Source organism: Enoplosus armatus, chromosome 18 (assembly GCF_043641665.1).
Source record: "Enoplosus armatus isolate fEnoArm2 chromosome 18, fEnoArm2.hap1, whole genome shotgun sequence".
Lineage (NCBI taxonomy): Eukaryota > Metazoa > Chordata > Actinopteri > Centrarchiformes > Enoplosidae > Enoplosus > Enoplosus armatus.
This window is the reverse complement of record NC_092197.1, coordinates 820,001-843,274: the sequence shown is the minus strand read 5'-3', so window position 1 is coordinate 843,274 and position 23,274 is coordinate 820,001. Positions and strand designations below refer to the sequence as shown.

At 44.1% G+C, this 23,274-nt stretch overlaps 1 protein-coding gene across 1 annotated transcript in view; it reads right to left on the bottom strand.

Moving 5' to 3' along the window:
• gfra2b (GDNF family receptor alpha 2b) overlaps positions 1 to 23,274 on the bottom strand; it is a 65,183-nt gene that overhangs the window by 18,564 nt on the left and 23,345 nt on the right. Inside the window, exons 3-5 of the mRNA XM_070924522.1 lie at positions 17,858 to 17,935; positions 3,322 to 3,521; positions 1,761 to 1,948 (exon numbers count right to left, since the gene is read on the bottom strand). Coding sequence (XP_070780623.1) covers positions 1,761 to 1,948; positions 3,322 to 3,521; positions 17,858 to 17,935 — 466 coding nt within the window. The remainder of the gene's footprint in view (positions 1 to 1,760; positions 1,949 to 3,321; positions 3,522 to 17,857; positions 17,936 to 23,274) is intronic.

Here is a 23,274-nt window from a genome sequence, read left to right as displayed (position 1 = left end):
CCCGCGACTGCACACAGCACTATATTACAGCTGTGAAGCTGTGGCATCACACCACAAAATGTTGTAGTAATTACTGAATTACTCTATTCCTGAAAAAGTAATCTGATTATTACTGATGGAAAAACGACATGAAACCACAATTTCCACAATGTTAATTTGGAGGTTAAGTCGTTTAACCTCGAGACCTGCAGGGCAGAGAGAGACCACACACACACACACACACACACACACACACACACACACACATACACACACACACACACACACACACACACACACACACACACACACACTTTAAAGTGCTCTAAATAAACGTGCATGAGACGTAGAATCATACAGTTTGACTGCGACACACACAGAGCATTTAGGCCTTTACCGGCTGTGAAGGGATATTATTATTATTCACAGTTAGCTCTAATTTCTGGAGACGCTTTAGAAAAAGACAGAATCGGAGCAGTTCTGTAACCTCGGCTTTGACCGTGAGACTGCACGGATGGAAATATTGTGCAGCAGAGAAACAGCATCACAGCAACAGCTGAGTGAATGGAAACGATCCCATGTGAGTTCAGCCTGATTACATGATTTAAATGTCTTTTTCATCTTTCTACCTGCTCAGTCCTCTTCAGAGTGTGAAATATGAAATATCCTCCACAGTCTCACCTCCATCCACAATTAGGCCGGCAACTAATGATTATTATCGGTAGATATAAGAGTGGGATCAATCGGAACATCTAACTCAGCAAAGAAAGCCAATAAGAGGATTCCCCCAAAATAAACTTTTTCTAACAAACATAATGTGATCGTACCTCAGGGATGGATAGCAGTAACAAACTAAGTTAGCTTAGCATTAGCTAAGGGATGAGGCTCGGTTCTGTTCACCTCATTTAATAAAACGTGGAAGAACCGATTAGCCTCGGAGCTTTTCACATTGTTCATCACTTCAGCGTCAGTAGCTACAGAATCAACAGAGTAGCTTAATATGCTACCATAGGTTAGCCACCTCTCGCTAGTAGAGGCATACGACGGCGTTATCCTGATCCTCCATCACTCACTTCTCCCACAAGCACTCTAAGAAAAGGGAGGACACCCGTAGAACAACCAGAAGTCACGGCCATAATCCCCAGGAGGCGCCGCGGGGCTACGAATGTGGTGGACGGTTTGATACCAACATCTGATCGTCTGTGCTGCTCATCAGCTTTCATTATTTCAACATGCAAATAACCTTCAGTGTAAATAAGTAGAAAATAATACATTCATATTTCTGTATTTCACACATTCCTCCTCTCAGCGTCGACAGTAACCCTCATTAGAACCCCCCCCCCCCCTCAGAGACCCTCTCTTCATGCCTCCATCACTGTATTCAACACATATTTATCCAGGGAAAGTCAACCAATCATGCATGTGCTTTTTCCGGCGCTGCCCTTTTCTCAAGGGCACCTCGACTATAGCCACCGAGGGAGGGGCTGCATGCTCATTCACTTCCCCCACTTCAAGCTTCTCTAACCTTTTAAAGCCAGTAGTTATCAATCAAACGTGCAATTTTGACCCATGAGTGTGCTAGATTTCTTTCCAATTAAACACTTCAGCAGCTGATTTCACTGATTAGTTCCTCCGCCTGCTTGATAATAATCAGCGAAACAAGCTGCATCCAGCTGAACAGTCCTCCAGTGTGTGTGTGTGTGTGTGTGTGTGTGTGTGTGTGTGAGAATGAAAAAGGCCACGATCACACCTGATTGGCCGCTGATGGCCACACATCTCACCTGCAGAGAGCGTCGGAGCGGCAGGTGCGTCGCAGCTCCAGGCAGGTGGGTTTGTGCCTCTCCTGGTGGGAGCAGGAGGGGACGATGGTGCGGCGGCGGCGCTCGGCACACGCCTGATCCGGGCACGAGCAAAACAGCAGAGGGTAGCTGAGCTCCCATGACACCCGCTCGAAGAACTGACGCAGGGCCTGAGACACAGAGAGTTCATCGTCAGCTTCACGTCGCATTTCTACACAGTTAAAGCTGAGCGAACGACATCGCAAGAAATGAGCAGGAGCCGTGCAGAGGTCAGATCTTACCCTCCTTCAGGGGAGGGTTCATGTAAAAATGAAAAGTACATTTAGCTGTTAGCAGCCACAGCAGCAGCTTGAATGCTCAGTCAGTAGAAGTGGGAACGGGAGGAGAAAATGAAACGCTAACAAGCTTTCAGCCCTAAATAAGCGTCGAGTTTGTACAGATATCAGTTAGTAATGCGACTCTTTCTGCCCTGAAACAAGCTTCAACGTCGGCAGTGGACTCCTTCCAGACCCTGAGCTTAACTGTGATCCAACCTGCTGAAGACGCACAGAGGACAATGCACTAATTCACGTCTTATTGAAGTGTGTCATAATCCAGAGATTCTGGGGACTGACTGACGGTTGTATTCTCGTACTTGTTGGTCAGGATGTTCCGCAGTGTGTTCCCACGTGTTCATCTACTCTAAACCCCGTCGCTGCTTTGTGGATGGAGTCATCATGTGTGTCACAGCTCACAGATCCCGAGTGGCCCCATGTGACGGGCAGATTCGATAAATACGACATGTAATGGGGGGCGCTTCTCAGTTATGTTAACGTCCCTCAGAGACATTCCTCTAGCTCAGCCTTCAGTGAAACTGAAACTCATATTCATGCAGCTTTCTTTACATCACAGCCCCTCCGTGTGTTTTAATTCATCTTCTTCTACTTGTAGTATTGTAGTTCTATTGTGTGTATGTGTACTGTACATGGGTACATGTGTATATTTGCATATGTATGCGGTACGCATGCAAACCTGTTTAACATCACGAAAAGACGTAAAAAGATTCCAGTTATGCATTTTTGAAAATGCTCAGAAAAGTGCTGAAACTGAAAAGATGAGCATCACATTACAGTCTGAATTATTTTGGACCAGTTTTGTGAAAAACAAGATGTCTCTGAGATTTAAAGGACAAGTGACGAAGATGAAGACACTGAGCAGCAGTCGGATTACTTCACCAAACAAGCTAATGCTTTGTAACAACACTACCAACCTTTGTTCTGTTCCTCAGCTGACTGAAACTTGAATTTATATTTTTTCAGTTTTTCTCTTCTCGCAGCAGGTCAAGTGCAACGCGACTGAATCAGCCAATCATACACTTATTGGATTTATTTAATCCCTTTACAGCAGTAATCTCGTCAGAGGAGGGACACGTTTCATGATTTTATTTATATAAACTTCCTGTGTGGCGGCGCTGACACACATTGACGAACAGGTTCAGTGAATAAACCCTTTAACCGAATATAAATTAAGATATTTAAGATTACTAGAATAATTCTGCACACACCTTCTGACATCTTTTCCGGCTGCACGGCTCCTGATTGGCCAGAGAGGGCTGAGGGGGCGTGGCCTTGCTGCAGATGGAGTTGTACGCAGATCGTAGGCGTTTACACGTCTCGTTGAGGTTACACGCCTTCGCTGCGTCCAGGCAGGGGTTACAGGGTTTCCCCCCTTCAGAGCAGGGGCTCATCTTCGACAAAGACGAATCTGAACAAAAAGATAAAAGAAGATTAAAACAGAAACCTCGGAGCCGTTTGAACAGAAGTTGTGAAAGAACACTTTGTGTTGAATATAAGAATCATGTGTAGAAGGATTATTGAACATTTCCAGACGTGTAGAGTTCAGTGGATGAGAATACTACATACAAGAAGCTTCAGTCCCTGTGCATTATTTACCAATCACACACATTGTTTATAGCTTATAGCCTTTATATGTATGGGGGTCAAGAGGGTACGTTACAGCCTTCCCAGACATTACAATAACTGAGCTAACTGACTTGGAATCAGTGAAAAAGAGATGTAAAATGAAGAATGTTTTTGCCTGATAACAGAGGCATCATGGGAAGCAGCCTCCCTTATTCAGCCCAGGGTTTTACCTCCCAGGCTCCATACAGGTGTCCCTCCCCATGATCAGTGGCGGTTACCTGCAGACAGTACTCAGGGTTGTGTGTGTGTGATGGCTGTGGACACACAGGGTAACAAAATCCCAGTTTTTAGTTTTGTAAACCTACACAGGTAATTTTTAATATGTGCAGTCAACAGCACTTTATCCGTTAACATCACAATTTGTTTGATTGGTAATTTGTTACGTCGATCATTTGTTTCTTTGTCTTTGAGTTACCGTGGCTGTTGGGGGAGCTTCCTTCCTGGTCCAGCAGAAGGCGTGGCTGAGGGCTGAGGACTCTTAAATCCTGGAGCCAGCTCACCGGGCCAAACCATGTGCTCATTGTCATGGGGGGATTTGGGTTTAGTTAGTGTCCATTTTGTTTACCCCTTGCATTTTACTTGGTTTGGCTGAGCCACTATATATGTTCCCTTGTTTAGTTGTTGTTATATTGAGTATAGTTATGTTGTGTTGACCTCTATTATTTTTGCATTTTTGGGGTGAATAGAAACCCAGTTTTTCAGCTCCTGTTTCCTTGTTGCCTTGCTGCTTGGTCCATAACAGCATGTTTTTTGAGAAATAATAATTGAATCATATTTTGATTCACGATGATTAAATAACAACAAACAAACAAACAAAAAAGATATGATGACCGAGACTAGAGATCATGTGTAACGCGACACAAAGAAATGTAACAATACAAATATTTAGCTTGCCTCAACCATCTGCAGCGGCACAGTCCTGGATGACATGAAGCCACAGAAAACTTGTCCTTTTTTAAAAGTTCTAGTTGTTAACAACCACAAAGACACCAAAAACGACTACAAAGAGACTTAAATTGACTACAGAGTTGCACAACAACTACAAAGAGATATGACCTTTGACATGTCCGTGCCCGGGAGCCCATTGTCTCCAATCTGTCCACGCCAGCACATGTATTTAGTTCCTGTCCAGACGGTAAGCGGCACAGAGGCAGCACCGTGCAGAGCTCCAGTGGCTGAACTCGCGCTGCAAGTTTGAGGCACATTCTGTGTTTTGGCTGACAGGTTAAATTAGAGGGTGAAAAACAAATGTTACTGGACAAATGCAGACGCCCTTCACTTCTGTTCATTGTCTATGTGTTCGCATTGATCATTGCTGCTGATTGGTCAGCTGTCTGTTGTGATTCCGTGGCGCCATTAATCAGGAGCAGTGTGGATACGCAGGATTAACAGGTATTACCCTCAGGGTGTCGTTTATTAAGCCTGTGGCCTTACAGCACAGCACACGAGTGAATGAAGGTCACAGGTAGAATACATCTACAATCTCATTACACTGGCAGTGCGTCATTATGTTAATGTAGAAGAATATGTGTCTTCATGTACAGTCGTTAAATATAATAGATATTAGCAGAGATAGCATCTCTCTCTAAGTGCCTGAAAGGAAAACGATGCATCACGCGGACACTGCCGGACCAGCTGATCCTGAGTCAGTGCAGCTGTGGACATGTGATAGTAGCGTTTACTGATAACAGGCTGGTGCGACTGTGAGCCGATAAAATCTTAAGTGGAGCTTAAGTGGGCTGAAATAAACAGACGGAGAACAGATGAAGGTGTGTAATAGATCTCAGCTCATTGGCTGAAATACATTAGAGGGACAGGTGGTCAACCAACCAGTCAGAGCGCTTTCTGTTCACTTCATGTGTTTCCCGTGACTGTGGAGATATGTGAAGAGCTAACCTCACTGTTCAAACCTCTCTCAACTCGTGAGCAAATAGATCTAGTAGGAAACATAATGCCGGTGGTTTCAACACAACAAGGAAACTTCTTCATTGAATGTATCTGCAAACTGTTCCCTGACAGTGATTTGGGATTTTAATTAGGGAGGTCTTTATGTTGCAGGTGAACACGGGGTTGTCTTGTGGTAAACCACTACACATGTTGGCACAAACTTGATGGTCAAAGTGGAGCGTGTTAGTGCCTGAAATGATCTTGAAGCCGCCCGCAAATATCAACGTTTCAATTTGACATGCAAACATCAGAAGTGCTGTGTCTCAGAGCCTCCGCTGACTGTCCTCTAAAGCCTCAACAGGAGCAGAACTACGGAGGCGGGTCTCAACAGCAGATCTGAGGCGCTGTCTGAAGTCGAGACCCACAGACTGGGGGAGGACTCCTCGGTACGCCGAGTGCCACCTTTGCTGGAGGGAATGGTGCTGCAGAGTTACAGTGAGATCTGATCACATGTGTGAATGTCACATCACAGTGTTAAGTGTGAACACACTTATGTGGACACCATTAAATTCCAATCCAACACATCCAATTACACAAGTCTCATGGAAAAGACAACTGTGACCTTGGCCCACGAAAGCCCTTTAAAGTGTGGAATGATGACATTTCCTCGAGTCAAAGCTGCAGTCTCGTCCAGCATCATTACATATTTTTATCAGTAAAATAGCAACAACTAGAGAAATGTCTTCTGTTAGAGGGCAGAGAGATGAAATGTTTCCTGCACAGCACAAACTGGCCACTGTTGAAGATGAAGAGGAAGAGGAAGGCTTCAATGATCAAACGAAGGTGACTCTGTTTCAGTGGGTTAGAGCGACGTCCTCATATTTTACAGCAAATTGTTCTTTGACTGAATTTATTTCAATCAGCTCAGTTTGAAATTTGACTTTTGTGTGAAAATGGAGGAAGTCCAAAACATTTTTGCTAACCTGATGACAGATGCTAACATGCTAACACCAACATATAGACCTATTTGGAAGATGTGCTGTTGTAATGCTTCAGGTCGGTGCTGCTGTTCTCTTTCAGACGTTTATTCGTGGTCACTGAGACACTGAAGGGAAGTTAAAAACAGGAGGATTCTCAGGCAGGTTCTGCAGCGTCTTTCCTCTCTGATGTCTGAGTGGATTTCTGGAGGTTTATTCTGGACGGACATCAGAGATAATGATGTCCTCTGGATTTTTGACTCTAATTCACCTCCCGCAGTATCTTCGCCTCCCCTTCAGCTCTCCGGCGCCCCCCCTGAGGAGGCTTTAGTCTTTGTCCTGCTGAATGTCTCCATGTCCGTTAAAGAAATGTCATCCTGAACGATGAGTTAAAATGTCGAGCAGCACAGTGAAGATTTCATTCCTCACCTCTGAATGCAGCTTTAGTCTGATATAAACTTTATTCTAGAGAGTTAATGTGTCATCATGGGAAGATGAGTGAGATACAGCTTTCTCTGTCAGAATAAGTCGTGCTTTTTGTTACTCTACACCTGTCTGAGGTCAGTTTTTCCCGCCTTAGACGTCTCTAAGAAGACTTGCTGACATTTGTCTGTTGACTGAGTGACTGAAATGTGGCCAGTCTGTTTACCCCACGGAGTATTACTACAGTAGAAGAGAGGGGTGACAGAGAGGCCACCGCTGTGAGCTGTCATCACCTCCGTCTGTGATGTCAGATATAATTAAATATGAATATGGCCACAATTAACGTGTGTGTGTGTGTGTGTGTTTGCAGGCATCATGGTGTTTGTCTGTAGTATCAGTGTGTTCAGTTAGAGCTTCACACGATGTTGCTTCCCCTGCAGATAACCTTGGTGCTCATCTGAACACTGACAACACACACACACACACACACACACACACACACACACACACACACACACACAGGCTCAGTCTCCCTGTGTTCTCTGTATGTAGGAGTTTACACGATGGGAAGTACTGTAGTGCTTAGTGCTTTAGAGTATTTTATTATCACTGACAAAGTCGCCTCTAATGGAACATATTTTTCTTCAAACTCAAACATCTACTGGCAGTTTAACACACACACACACACACACGCAGCCCTGAGCTGTATAGATAAACTGCTGTGTGTTTCCAGGAAAGGCTGATTTCGTATTGAGCAGTTGCTGCTGAATGAAACTGAATACTCTCTGGTGACTGAATGTAAAAATGGAGTCACTACTGAACTGAGAATCCTTGTGGAGATGTTCAACACACACAACTCGAAGCCGTACGTCACATAATGTAAAGGCAGAGCTGCTGATGAAACCACAACACACCATACAACTAAATAGATTTAGTATTTGTCACATGACCTCAGTGGGAGTATCTGATTAAATAAAGTTATAGAAATGAAGATGAAAGAAATGATTCATGATCTGATGTAAAAGTCGGCATGTTTTCATCCTTTTTCTTCAGGTTTCTGTTCAAATGACAAGTTAACTTATGAGCACAGAGTCCGCAGGTTTCCTGATGGAGAGTGTGTTTTCTTCTTCGACTGTCTGGTGGTTTTCATGAAGAGCAGAAAGAATGTCTCCGTCCCTCGTTTCCTTGGAGAGTGTGAAGGTGCCGTGTCCCTGATGTCGGAGCCATCCACTGTCGATGATTAAAAACTTTTCACTACATCCAACAGTGCAGAAAATGTTTGCCAGACAGGAAGAGACAGAGGAAATACGAGCTGTAATTTGTTTGGTCATATTTTTGGGTGCACATAGTCTTTAATAGAAGCTTTCTGTGAGATCAAATAATACTAAATAAATGAGGTGACCCTGCCGACTCCATTAGTCTACAGAGTTGATGTAGGCTTGTTTAATTTAAAGATATAAGAAATACTGCTTTGAGTGATTCACTTTCAGCTAAATCTGGTGGAATATCTGCACTTCACCTTCATTCTTGACAGAAGATAAAGTAACTTCAGGCTCAGATTCTCACAGAGCAGCGAGAGAACAAGGATTTAACTGCATATGTCCAGAAATCTAAATGAAGGGAACTCGGTACCACTGAGGTTTGCAAAGTACTTATTATGTATTGCAGAACATTTGATGAGGTGTTCAGGCGCTGGCAGGAAACATGTGCTTCCAGCCCATAAATAAACTCTCCAGTCACTTCAGTGTTTCCTGCTTTAATGCAGTCAGTTAAATGAGCATGTTTGGTCTCTGAGGAGCAGCTCACACCCCCTCACATCCAAGCTTATTGATTGTGTGAAATGAAACGGGCCTCCACCGCTGGAAGGACATATGGCTTAATGCTCTGAGCAGCTCTGCAGAGTTACAGTTCGAGGCATGTGTTAAAGGCTGCAGAATAAAGACTTCACAGCAGCAGCTGCTTTAGTCTGTGCAGGCTAATAAGAGGATATCAGACTCAGATCGCTGAGACATGAGAGTTCCTTTTGTTTAACTCTAAGGTTGTAAGTAAATATACTCTCTTCTTATTGTAAATCTGTCTGGTTTATTTTATCCAGCTGCTGATGGAGCCGGTCCAGTAGATCCCAATTATCATAAAAACCATCCAAGTGCTGGAGCTCACGTTGCCCACGTCACGAGATGTATTAGCTTCAGTATGCTAACAGTGGGATAAAGATGCATTGTCTCACCATCAAACACTCGACTGTCCCGCTGTAATCACAGACAGTGAACTAACCGCAGACACTCGACTGTCCCGCTGTTATCACAGACAGTGAACTAACCGCAGACACTCGACTGTCCCGCTGTTATCACAGACAGTGAACTAACCGGAGACACTCGACTGTCCCGCTGTAATCACAGACAGTGAACTAACCTCAGACACTCGACTGTCCCGCTGTTATCACAGACAGTGAACTAACCGCAGACACTCGGCTGTCCCGCTGTAATCACAGACAGTGAACTAACCGCAGACACTCGGCTGTCCCGCTGTAATCACAGACAGTGAACTCCACCATAAACACTATAAAATGGGAGCAGGATCAGAATGAAGTGACTGTAATCTGTAATCTATTAAGTGAAAACGTGGATTTAGAGTGCAGTTACTCTTTAATTTGATATATTTTCTTGAACGTCAGCTGTGAACAAACAATAGAAAAAAGAATTCAAAAGAAGCATATATTTCGCTCCACCAGAGACAACCAGGACTCAGTTCCAGCGTTCATTGTTGTCATTGTGAAACGCTTCATACAGCAGCACTTTGAAACCACTGGGCTGAAACGAAGCACTAATTGTGTGTTGACACAAGCTGGATACATAACTGTCTTCAAATAGACACGATTCCGTTTTCAGTGCCATATTTTCATTAGCGTCGGCCTCGCTGTTTAACCCTCTCAACCTCAGGCACCTTCTCTCATCTCTGAGCCCCCTCCCCCTCTCTTTCCCCTGCGTCTTTAATGCATCGCCTGGCTCGCTCTACCTCCCAGCAGAGAGTAGAAGAAGAAGAAGAAGAAGAAGAAGAAGCAGCAATAGGAGAGCAGCGTTTGAAAGGGAGCAGATATATATAGAGAGAAAGAGAGCAAGTATCCGGGGCAGGAGAGCGGGCCAATTAGAGAGTTGCCCTAGGATGTCCTGTTATCTTTCTCACACACAACCTCAACAGGATCAACACACAAAGCCCTGCCCTGGGGTGTACACACACACACACACACACACACACACACACACACACACAAACCACTCACTCACATAATGTTTTATTAAAACACTGTGTGCTCCAGTGTCCGTTCTCCATCACACACTTATACAAACACACTTTGCACACACATTATATATATATATATATATATATATATATATACGCACACACCACTGAGACATGATCTAACAAGGTCAAAAGCAGAAGTGGGAGTGAGAGAGAGACAGAGGGGGGGGGGCAGAGAGAGAGACAGAGAGACAGAGAGACGGGGGGGGGCGGGGGGGTTGAGCACGACGCTCTCTCTGTCTCTGGTTAGCAGCTCAGTGGAAACTGTGGCTGCAGTCCAGGAGGACATCTCACTCTGGTCTGAACACTAATGTTTGTCTTACAGAACCTGGAACAGGCTTCCTGTGAGGTTCTCCTATAGAACTCATCTGGAGCTGCTGAGTACTACTGGGAGTACCACTGGGAGTACTACTGGGAGTACTACTGTGTACACATGTGAGAGAAGCTGCAGGAAGCCTTTTGTCCCACATAGTGTTACTGTTCAGATCTACAGTATGCAGAGCTGCCAGCTGGGTGTTTTCTACAAGAAGTGGGATATTTTGATGGAGTGAAGCGGGTGAAGTGAAGTGAAGCGGGTGAAGTGAAGTGAAGCGGGTGAGATATGGAGGATATCTGTAAGATCAATGCACTGCACTTTGTCTGCTCGCTGCAGCTCTGACAGTCTGAGCGGTGATGAATGAAAAGCAGTTTGACGTGTTTAAACACAGTATTATAACTATTATTAAATATGTCTTCTCTTGATATAACTAACATCTGTCAACTAACATTATTTTCAAATTTTAGACATGTGGTGTTGGCTAACTTGTGATAATTGCTCAACTTGATGACTGGGCAGAAATAACTAGGGAGTTAAAGAACTACAGAAGAAGCAAAGTGTCAGTCGCAGCTCAGCTGTTCTGTAATCACTCCAAACATTTATCATCCGTGACATTAGGAATGTGTAAGATTAATATTTAATTAACTAACGCCATCCCCTCCACTGCACTTCCCCAAGACTAGACCAGATGACTTATATGTGTTTGGTTCATTGGGTCACATCGTGGACATTACATGAGGGTCTATTAGCCATGCATCATTTATCCGGAGACTCTTGTCAGCTTCAGCCTGCAGCACAGCGACACAGCGACAGGTGAGCAGCTATGATGAAGACACTTCCTGCACATTTATTGTAAGTTGGATAAACTCAAGAAACAAAGTTAAATCCAACTGAAACTGAAAACTTTATTGAAGTTTTCCAGCTGTGTCTTTTTTACAGTGTCCTCAAATGCATCAATACTTCAAATCATTATGCAAACCACATTCATGGTTTTGACTAGATGCCCCCCTAAGAAAGACTACATGAATTGCATGAATCTGAAACTGCATTCAAACTGCATCTTGTAGCACCAGGCTAATCCTAATCCAAGTGCTAATCCAAATCCTAATCCAAGTGCTAATCCTAATCCAGCCCATTAAAGTCGAAATCAAATAGCTTTTTGAGAAAATCTTGTCTTTCACATATTTTCCTAAGTTAATACTGTTGTCTCAAATCTGACCTGAGAATGAACAAACTGCAGCACTGTGTCCACAATAAATAACAAACAGTCAAACATCTTTCAGCTCTGAAAACGTGGAAACATTACAGATTTTTTAACCAAACTCTTATTCACACTTGAACTGCATTTATTTATCTTCACGTCTACACTGTTTATGTCTACACACCTGCTCGGCCTGCAAACTACCTCCTCATTACACCGAGTCCCGAACGCTGCAGCTAAACTCCTGCAGAGGACAACTCATTACTCTCATTTTAGCCTGTCTTCAATGGCTGCCAGGAACATTTAGGATTGATTTAAGTTTTTAACTCTGTTAATCCCCAAACAGCCTAAAGTGTATTCTCACACAAAATTAGCAAGATTAAAAGTAATGTTTTCATTTCATTGTGACTTTGAAAACGAGAGCAGCAACAGCAGAGATCTTCTTACAAACCCTCAAACTGAAGAAATACATGAAGCTAGAAAAAGATCCTTATCGTGGACAAAATGTTGATGAGCTCCCTGCTGAAGATTAGCAGCTGAAATATCTGACAGAAACTGAAGTTACTAGTTATTAGTAAAGACGCTGAAATGCAGTTGAAAAGGAAGTGCTGAAAGAGGTCCTGGGAGTTAAAGGAGCTGAAGTTTTGTCTTTTTGCTCAAAGTTGAAGACCTGAAAGGGTTTGAAGTGTTGGTTAACATGGAGGAGTTGAGGTGTCAGTTGAAACGTAATCACTGTGAGAGATGAGAGCAGTTGAAACAAGTTAAAATACAATTATCCAAAGAAGTAGACATTTCAGTTTAAGTGTTAGCACTGAATGAAGTGTCACTTTGAGCGTGAGCCCTATCACATGATTTCACCACCTTTAGCTTGAACTAAGTGTCTGAGATGAACTGAGCCGTGAAGTGCCAGTTGAAGTAGAAGTCTTGAAAGAAACTGGTGGTGGCTCAAGTGAATAAACTAAAGTGTCATTTAAAAGTAAGGAAGTGATGTGTCATTTGAAGTGTACAGAAATCACTGAAAGTAGTGAAAATAGTGGAACTGTCAGCTGGTAAGCTGAAAGCAAATGAGGTGCCAGTTGCAGAGAAAGAGATAAAAGCAGGTGAAATGTCAGCTGGGCCCTGTTTTCTTTGGCTGAAGTGGAATATGGATCAGAGTGTGTGGCGGTTAGCAAATTCACTGTCAGCCAATCACAACACTGGTCTCGTCGCTCTGAAGCAGCCAAGCCAATCACAGCGACACGTGACAACAACATGTAAATGAATGAAGGATCAGCTTCACAAGCAGGCGGGGTGGGGTCTTCACTTGTGATCTCATCAGTCCAATGCCTTTTCTACCACGTTTCACGTTTGTAAATGATTACACATCTTAAAATGTGACACAGCAGCTTTTGCTTCGTAATGCATTTAAGGAATAAAACGTGAACCGGACAGGATCAACGAGGGTCCGGTAACCTGGTGTCTCCGGTGTAAACAGGCAGATGAGGGGTTATCACGGAGCAGTGTGGTGGGTGTACAGGTGTGTGGGTTTCTTATTCTTTAAGGTAAAGACGTGAGTCTGTTTGTTCCTCTCCCCCCTCCTCTGCACTCTGAGCCCGACACCAAAACACCACAGACGAGTCCTGAGAGACCAAGCAGCTCCGTTGTCAGTTGAACAGCACGATATGAAAGCAGTCGAAGTGTCTTTTGAAGAGTAACAGATGAAAGCAGTGAAACTGGCGGTCGACGTACTGAAAGCAGCTGAAGCGTCCTGTGGTATATAAGCAGCATTAAGTTGTTTGAAATGTATTCTTACACAAACACAGACAAGTCTTCATGTTGTTTTCTCAGAATCTACCGTCCGACATCAACACCCCCCCCACCCCAACCCCCACCCCCCCAGATGAAGCTGTGTCAGAAGGAAGCGTCTTTCTCTTCACTCCCCTGTAGACAGATTATCTGCTCTCCTTTCTGCTTTTCTCTCGTCTCACATTTCCTCCTCACCTTCCTTCCCTTTCCTTGTTTCTTCTATTCTTTCTATTTTCCTCTTCCTCTCCTCCCCTCTTCGTCTTTCTATCTTCCTCTTCCTCTCCGAAGCACTGCGATCTTACAGATACTCATTTGATCTTGTCGCAGCAGAAAGTGAACGGTAGAGTGAAAGCAGCTGAAGCCTCAGTGCTCTGGTGGAGCGTCCTGTGACGTCTTCGAGCAGCTCAGACTCTCAGTGACAGAAATTTAAAAAGATGAAGATTGAGATGAGAAATAAGGGAGAAGAGCCACTTATTTAGAGCAGAGAGGTGATGAGGCCAGTCACCAACTGATTGGTGATTGTGTCTGATTAAGAAACAAGCAATACAAGTGAGTTGGAGGACACAAACAACATGCTAATGCGTGTAGCATGTGGGCTCACTGAACATAAACCAAATGTGCTGATTTATTTGCACTAATTTGCAAATGCAAAATTCAAATCATGAATGTTTCCATCAACTGGTTTGGAGCGAATAAACTGGGCTCGTTGCAAGGCGTAGTTTGGTCAGAAGTTGGCGGCGTAGGCTACACTTTACACATGTTTAGGAATTAGCTTCCTTTGGGCAGGTTTTACATGTTCTTTCAAGTCAGCTGGTGTCGGCCATGTTTCATGCTGTCCGGAGACAAAGAAACGTGATTAAATGTTCGCTACATCAGAACTTATTCTGCGAAGGTGTTTCTATATCACCTTTAGTGCATCAACTCTTCCACAGCGTAAAACCGTTTTGCGCAATTGAGCCGTTCCCATACAGCTCTCCTAATGCGATACTTCAAAATGTCATATTTGATGGAAACACGGCTTTTGGAAGTGTAAATATATTGATTATAGCTGCCTTAAGTATTCAATACTGGTTAAAAGTCTCTGTTAGGCATTCAGTCGGTTATATGAGTGTAATTATTACGGCTCTTACATGCTAACACACATCATACTCTCCCTGATAACTTAAATATTCTCACTTACTTTCATGTCTGCCAACAGTTCACTACTTTTGGAACTCCCTTTGTCATGAAAACACACTCACACACACACACACACACACACTCACACACACACACACACTCACACGTCCAGATTCATATTCACAAACACTCTGTCACGCCTAGCCTTTCCCTCCAATCAATTTGCGACACTCTTGTCTGAAACATACTTTAATGTTCCAGTGCTCTTTCTTCTGCCACTGCTATTTAACACACTTGTGTATTATCCTCTTATCTCTCCCTCCCTCCTCTCTCCCTCTTTCTTGTTTCCTCTTTATCTGCTTTGAGCATTCGGAGGCTCTCCGACTCTGAATCTTCACATCATGCTTTCAGATTACAGTCGACAGGTGATTTTAGAGACACGGACACACTGCAAACAGCTTTAACAAACACACTGACTGCTGCAAACCACCATGCACGATAACACACACACACACACACACACACACACTCGGCTGCTGCGTGAGTCCTGCACATGTATGAGCGTATGTGTGGAGATTGATGTCATGTTTCCCAGCGATGTTATAGGTCATACATTGGAAATAACTGAAATGTTACACTGCACTGCTGCACTCTCTGCCTGTGTGTGTGTGTGTGTGTGTGTGTGTGTGTGTGTGTGTGTGTGAGAGATATGAGGGGAAAAAAGTGCTTTTGAAGTTGCATTGGTTGCAGCTCTCCTGCTTTGACCATGTTTGTACTTGTGTTGTGTTAATCTGAGAGAGCACAACCCAATTTAGAGAGCTGCGAGTCTATTTCACAGCTGTTTGACCACACACACACACACACACACACACACACACACACACAGAAAGTGTAAATGACGATGTATTGCTCGGGGCTTCTGACATTTAAACACTCCTCAGAAACGTGTGTGTGTGTGAAGAGAGAGTGTGTTGTGCGGCAGGTCTAATGTAGCATGACCAATCACTGGACTGCTGATGGAGAGACGGAGGCCGAGGGTGAACGAGTGAAATGGAAACATGTTTGGTTTCTTTCTTCACAGAAATATCTTTGTATGTGTGTTATATGTGCATGCATATCAGAACCTGACTGAATTCATTTTCTAATAGTCTAGCAAGTAATACATCATTAGGAAATTGGTCATTGCACTTTCCAAATTAATGGTTGTCTTAAAAAGAAAAGGAAAGGATAAAGTGCTGTGTGAATAGCTGTGTTATTAATAGAGCAAAGCTCCATTCGGACTGGATTTATGTCTCTAAGGGAGGTGACATTTTTTAACTGGTCAGAGCTTTTAATCCTGTCCACAGCGACGTCGTTGTATTTTAAAGCGGATCTCTCAGCTGCTTGTCCTCCTACTTCATATTTTATCAATTCAGTGTGAAATTTGACTTTTGTGTAAAAACGGAAAATGTTTTTGCTAATCTGAAAGCTAACACCAGCATATCGGCCTGTTTGGGAACGAATATGCCATCAGGCCCTCAGGAGCGTAAAGGCTCATCAGATGGTCTGTTGTAATGTCAGCTACAGGTCACTGCTGCTGTTCTCTTTACAGACACATGTAGTCACATGGTCTCCATCACAGCAGCTGAATCAGCTGTCAGCAGCTCCTGTCTGCAGCGTCCTCGTGGACGGACAGACAACTATCAGTGATCACTGAGACACTGAAGGAAAGTTAAAAACAGGAGGATTCTCAGGCAGGTTCTGCAGCGTCTTTCTCTCTGAGGTCTGAGTGGATTTCTGGAGGTTTGTTCTGATGGACGTCAGAGAGGATGATGTCCTCTGGACGTGGACGTCACTCTGAATGATTCAATGTGTTTCATGTCTGTGAGTTCAGATCTGACTGAGTTATGACTCTGAGAAGGAGGGAGATTTTTGACTCACAGTAGTATCTTCGCCTCCCCTTCAACTCTCCGGCGTCCTGCTGAATGTCCAATATCTATTACAGACCGGTTTTATGGTTTTTATTTTAGATCAAAGAGGATTTTGTTAACAACGACCTCCTGCGGCCAGTTCGGGTCACCAGCGGGAAGTCCGTTTTCAAATGGTTAAATTTGCTTTTTAAAGAATTGTGACCTTGATATGTACTGAGAGAAGGACATTTCACAGTTGACAAATCAACTTTAACAAATATTAACAGCCAGAGCTGTTTAAATGCTCAATCCAACAGTTCCCACAATGCAACTCTACAGGGTCACTTCCTAAATGCCACGTTTCAACCTCCACCCTCGTACGCCGGCTTTCTATTCAAAAATGTCACGGTGAGTTCATTTACAAGCTAACTTTGTTAGCGGCGACTTCGCACGGCGCAGCCAGGAGCCAGGTGCAGTCAGGTAGGCCTGCAGAGTGTCGCCTGGTTCTCAGACCCCCAGCTCCACCCTCTCGTCCAAATATGGTCACTTCTGGCTCCAATAAAACAAGATGGCGACGGCCAAAATGCAAAACTGGAGGCTTCAAAACGGTCGTCCACAAACTAACGGGGGGCGTCACGGTGGCTACGTCCACTTGTTTTATACAGTCTATGAGTGGGACTGACCGCGACTCGTTAACTGACCTTTATGTGTAAAATTGGTGGAGTGACTCTTTATCGGCTGACGCACTCTGATACCGATCTATATGTGATAAACTGAAAACAGTCGATAATACGGACCCAGACAATAAATAAATAAATAAATATAAACAAAGGTTATCTCTCTGCCCTTTCAATAATGAGAAATGTGTTGTGGCACATAAGAATTTTGGAAGGAAAATAGGTTTTCATGAAAGGAGCGCTTCAGTGTGAGTCTCACACACACACACACACACACACACTCAGTTGTAATTACAAAGACACGCATTCATTCACGCATTCACAGATGGAGCGAGCGGGCCGAGCTGCTCGGTTCATCTTAATCAGCGGGGGAGACGCACAGATTTGTATTCTTCTTGGTAATCCCCCCAACATCCCAGAGACGATCACTCACTGCTGCTGCAACCTTGATAAGTGTGTGTCAGTCTGTTCAATCAAACACACACACACACACACACACACACACACACACACACACACACACACACACACACGGCAGCCGTACCTGAGATGATGGAGGCATGTCGGAATTCCTCTGAGAAATGGATCGGCTCGTAGGGAGACGTCTCGTAAAACTCTTCCCCTGAAAAACAACAGCAAACAGAAAAGTGTTCAGCTCATGTACACACACACACACACACACAAACAAACAGCAGCTTTGTCTGCGATGCCAGCTACACACCTGAACATCTGGCTCTACCTGGAAACTACCTTCAAAGTCAAATAGTCCGTGCTGTCGTGTAGGAAAGCTTTCAGGAGCAGGAATCGATTTTATTTCAGTTCCAAACACAAAGACACAGGTTGAACACGGTCAGCAGCTGCAGCAGAGACACGCAGCTCATGGAGGACATCAAGGTCCTGACAAATCACACTCCTCACAACTCAGTGTAACTTACACTTTCTGAGGATATCATTATCTATTATGAATAACATCATAAAACTGCAGAACCTGCCTGAGAATCCTCCTGTTTTTAAGTTCCCTTCAGTGTCTCAGTGATCACTGACGGTTGTCTGTCCGTCCATGAGGACGCTGAGTCAGCTGCTGTGATGGAGACAATTTGCAAAGTCATAAACACATATAGTTACAAATATATTTAACATTTGTATGTAACGTCAGTATTGTGATGAATCCTAATCCTGATGAGCTCTTACAGCAGTTGGTGCTGATACGACCGTTGAAAAGTGGGCGTGTCGTAACCGACGTACCACGCTGTTGCTAGCTAGCTAACTAATGAATGTTAGCTCTTGACGGGTGGAGGTCATGATGTTATTGGTTGGTTGAAGCTTCTGTAAGCACACGGCTGGGTTTTGCACAACATGAGCGGGGATGTGACCTGAAAGGCGCGTACATTATATTACAGGTCAACCTGATATATAACACATACTGTACTGAAGGTTGGAGCCACTGTTAGAGGAACACGACACACAGATATAACACTCATTCATCAATAACCAGTGGGGGTACATGCACTCAAGTTGTATCTCCACTACATCGACACAACATCAGGTTTCTCCTCTCGTTCCTATTTTGAGCCATTAGGGGACCAGAAGAGTCCTTTGCTGTGACAATGTGTTCTGACAGCTGTAAAAAAAAAAAAAGGTGTCACCATCTGACAGTTCTGATCTCGGCGAGACTGTGATTCAAAAGATTTCCAGTGCGATCATTCAGAAAGTAATTTGTCTTTTAAACATCATCCACACTGAGGCCAGGCCTGCGTGAGACCCGGCTGTCAACATTTCTCATGTTTTCGAAGCTTCAACCACTGAAAGTTTCTGTTTGACTGCCAGAAAACGTTGTGTACTCTCTTCTGTAATGCATCAAGGACAACAAACAAAAGCCGCTGAGTGCTGCGACTGTAAATCACTGAGAGAAACAGAACTAAGAGCGCAGAGTGAAACAGCCACTGGAATAAAATGAGGTCAATTTGGCTGATTGTGGAGACGTCACACACTCTAATCTGAGCTGAATTATTTGTGTCTGAACTGTGACTCTCTACAAATCCTGCTTTTCTTTATAAATATGTTGCGATGGCGACAGTTCGGTCAGAATTAGCAGGGTGATATTTCAGAGGCAAAGCAACCTCACAACGACAAAGGTGCTTCACATGAGACGCAAAGATATTCAGACAAGATGTAGAAGAAACAACAGAATATACAAAGACAAAATGAGAATAATAGATGCTGAAGGTTGTGGCGAACAGAAACCGTTTTTGGCCTCGATTTAAAGGAACTGAAAGTTTTCTGGGAGATCAACAACATAAATCTTCTCCACATGATTCAGCTGATATGATTTAACCTCTGCAGCTACAGTATTTCATAACATTTGATCAAACGTCACATTGAAATGTAGAAAGTATTGTTACTGCACACGAGTCCATCAGATTGCTGTTGTGCTGCAGTGAGAAGACAAACAGCAGCAGAAGTGGCTGAATGTCACTTCAGGACAATACAGCAACAGGAGGAGACGGCGGGAGCTTAGCATCAGCTTCGCTCTCTCTCTGCTGCAGCTACATTATAAACACGCCGACAGTCATCCAGAGGCTCCTTTACTCTGCCTCCACCCACTAAATCAAAATGAACTCCAGACTGCTGAAGGCTTGTAATGTCACATTAATGGTGCGGCTCTGACCGGCAGCAGCAGCAGAAACAGGCTGAAAATGTTCCTCTTTAGCTTTTGGTTTCTGTTCAGATGAAACATGTTAATCAGGGAGCTTTAGAGGAGTCTGTTACCTTTGGGCAGAGCCGGGCTAGCTGTCCCCCCCAGTTTCCAGTCTTTAAGCTAAGCTAACTGGCTAACAGAAGCCGTTGCATCAGCCTGAACATCTGACTCATTGTAAGACAGTGACGTGTTTCTTCAGATTAGTCTGAGCTGGATTTTCTAAAAGAATCACGAGTGAATCACAAACAAACTGTCAATAAATGGACATCAATATGTTTCATTGTGATCTTGAATGTTACAAAGCAGTTAACACCTCGGTTAGCTTGAACACGCCCCCTTCACAAATTCAAAAAGTGTGTTTGAGTGAAGACTTGAAAATGGGACCGGTTGAGTTTCTCTTTAATGTCGCCCACGCTCGCCGCACAGCAGCAGGACTGCAGGTCACGTGCTGCGTCTTACTGTCACACGCTGCATGCATTAGCAGCATTTCTATATTTACACCTGAAATAAAAGCGTCACTCTCTCCCACACAAAACACATCTCTATACGATACAAGGGTCATGTGACGAGCAGCGGGGGAAGAAACGAACATCTGTTTATTCAGCACTGTTGTAGACAGACCATTGTGTGTGTGTGTGTGTGTGTGTGTGTGTGTGTGTGTGTGTGTGTGTGTGTGTGTAACCACCACAGTCTGCTGCCTTGACATATTACATGATGTTTACATCCTGGTGTCCGGTGCGTCTGCCTGCAGCTGTGATTTGAGCTTATTGGCTGTTCACCTCATCACGACATCAACGTCAGTATAAAAGCAGCTTCACGACAGCTTGAATTTAAAAATGTGACCTTGTTGTTTAAAAGCTGCTCTTTCGTTTGTGTCTCTGAGGCCTGAGTGCATTTTCTTTCTCATGAAACATTTCCAACACTGATCTTTTTGGAGAATTTAAACCTTCATCGTTTACACTCATGTCTGCTCTCGCAAGCAGGACTTCTCCTATAAAGACAGATATTATAGAAAATATTTTATTCCATTACAACTGTGTTTTACTAGCCTGTCATAATAGTGAGTTATAAATCATTTATTACATGTTATAAATGCTATGGGGAGCTAAAGTTGCAGACTTTCCTAATTGTATTCACCTCGAGCTGCAACACAGTTCAGGAGTCTGAACACAACTCTGGAAAGTGACTCCAGAAATACAAAATGTGGCACTGACGCATGAGCTTAGCATCAGCCTCAACAGCAGTTGATCAAAGAGCTTGTTTTCCTTTTACCTTTAACAGGAAATGGACGGAGGATTATGGTAGATTGCTCCCAACAGCCATCATTTCCCTTCATCCTCGAGGTAAACACTCAGCAGAGAGTAGCTTACTCTCACTGCATTCAGAAGCAGCATGACATTTTCACTGGCATCTCCGGGAACACTCTGTGTCCTTCCAGGATCTCCAAACTGACTTGTGTTCATTTGGTTGTGTCTTTAATCTTTGCACCACGCGTTATCGTGCCAGCAAACTCAGCTGCTGACTTACTACAGTCCTGCTTCAACGCTGCCCTAAATTTCCCTGCAATCGTTTGCCACCCGTGAGCATTTGTCTGGCATTTAGCAGTGACGCGCCCTCCCACTGCTCGACTGGCACAGCTCCTGCCTATAGTTACAGAGCTGAGCTCATCACGTCCCGGGGAGCTTCAGCTAATTTACTCTTACAGAGTGAAAGAGAGACAAACGAGGCTGCTGCAGACAAACAGACAGAGAAGCTGTAGCTTATAGAAAGTGTGCTGCTCTCCCGTGTTACACCGATCTCTTCATGTCGCATGTGATTGTTGAAAAAAGAGAAAGGACTTCTCTGGAGGAAGACTTTCTTATCGAGGTCTTGAAGTAGCAGCCTCTCTAAATAAATGCTGGATTTGAGTGCAGACTGCTTGTGTCTATTTTTGGCAGTTGGGGTAATGTCCGTAGATCGGTGCTGAGGGCAGATGAAAGGAATACTAAAAAAGGCGGAGGTATTGGCAAAGCGCCGCTCTGTGTCCGAAATTACTGTCAGCAGCTACATCTGGAGGAGCAGCTTTTTGCATTGTTAACAGGAGGAGACGTGTCCTGGGACTGACGTCCACTTCACCATTGAAGCAGGAAGTAGTCTGACCTTTATGAAAGAAGTGAAGAGTCTGGGTGTGGAGGTCGGGGGGGTGGATGCAGGTTTGTTTCCTCAACCAGAGAAAACAGTTGTCTGGGACCAGGCTAAGCCGGCCCCCCCTCACTTCTACAGACAGACCAGGAGACCAGTTCACGTCCCGCCACAGACCTGATTCATGATTTTTACTGATCCGTTCGTGTCATGTGATGTAATCCAGGATTTTGCAGAATGATCTAACATCAAGGTTCTTGTTGACGTAGTCGATGAAGGGTTTCCATATCTTGATGAGCTGTTACATCTGTTTCATTTCTGAGAGCCATTTTGACAAATGAGCCGGCCGTCGGCTTTCCAGTCCGTCACTGAGATTAAGAGCTGGTGAAAACTGCGGTGAATACATCTGAACCTGATCTTCCCACAAGGCCTCGTCTGATTCCCACCTTCTGATTTATGCATGTTTGGCTGAGGGCACTTCTGCATTAACAGGGAGTACACTCTGGTTATGAATCCATGTGGACCGTAGTTACCATGGAACAGAATAAATAAAGACGCTTGATCACTCAGAGTGACTGCAGGCCGGAGTCCTCTCTGTGCTGGATTCTCTACAGTTTGTCAAACTCAGGGAAGAAGATTATTATAATTAAGTAAAGAATTTACACATTTCACACCAGTTTCTCACTAAATGTTTCGTAATCGAGGTTTGTTCGTTTGAAATGAGATCTTTTTGGAAATCCAGATGTTTGTAATGTTGCATCAGAACACATCCTGTATCTTTGGTGTTTGTTGTGCACTTATTTGATCAAAGACATTTAGATTTCATTCTGCAGTGACGGCGCCCCCTCGACCCGTGTCAATGTTTGAATGTTCACTTGAGTCAGTTAATCAGCTGGGGGGGTCGATATCATTAACTGTGATTAGACCTCTCCCTCTGTGAAGCTGCAGAGGCTCACAGACACCTTCCAGATCTCAGCAGGCCCTGCAGGCTCGAAAAGCAGAGACACAGAAACATCCAGTGAAAGTCCTGCGCAGATTTGCCACCGTGCAGCCCAGTGCAGCCCAGTGCAGCCCAGTGCAGCATGCTGCGTGCCTGCTGAGGTCTCAGGACCATCACCGCGTCTGGCCCTGTGACAGAAAGA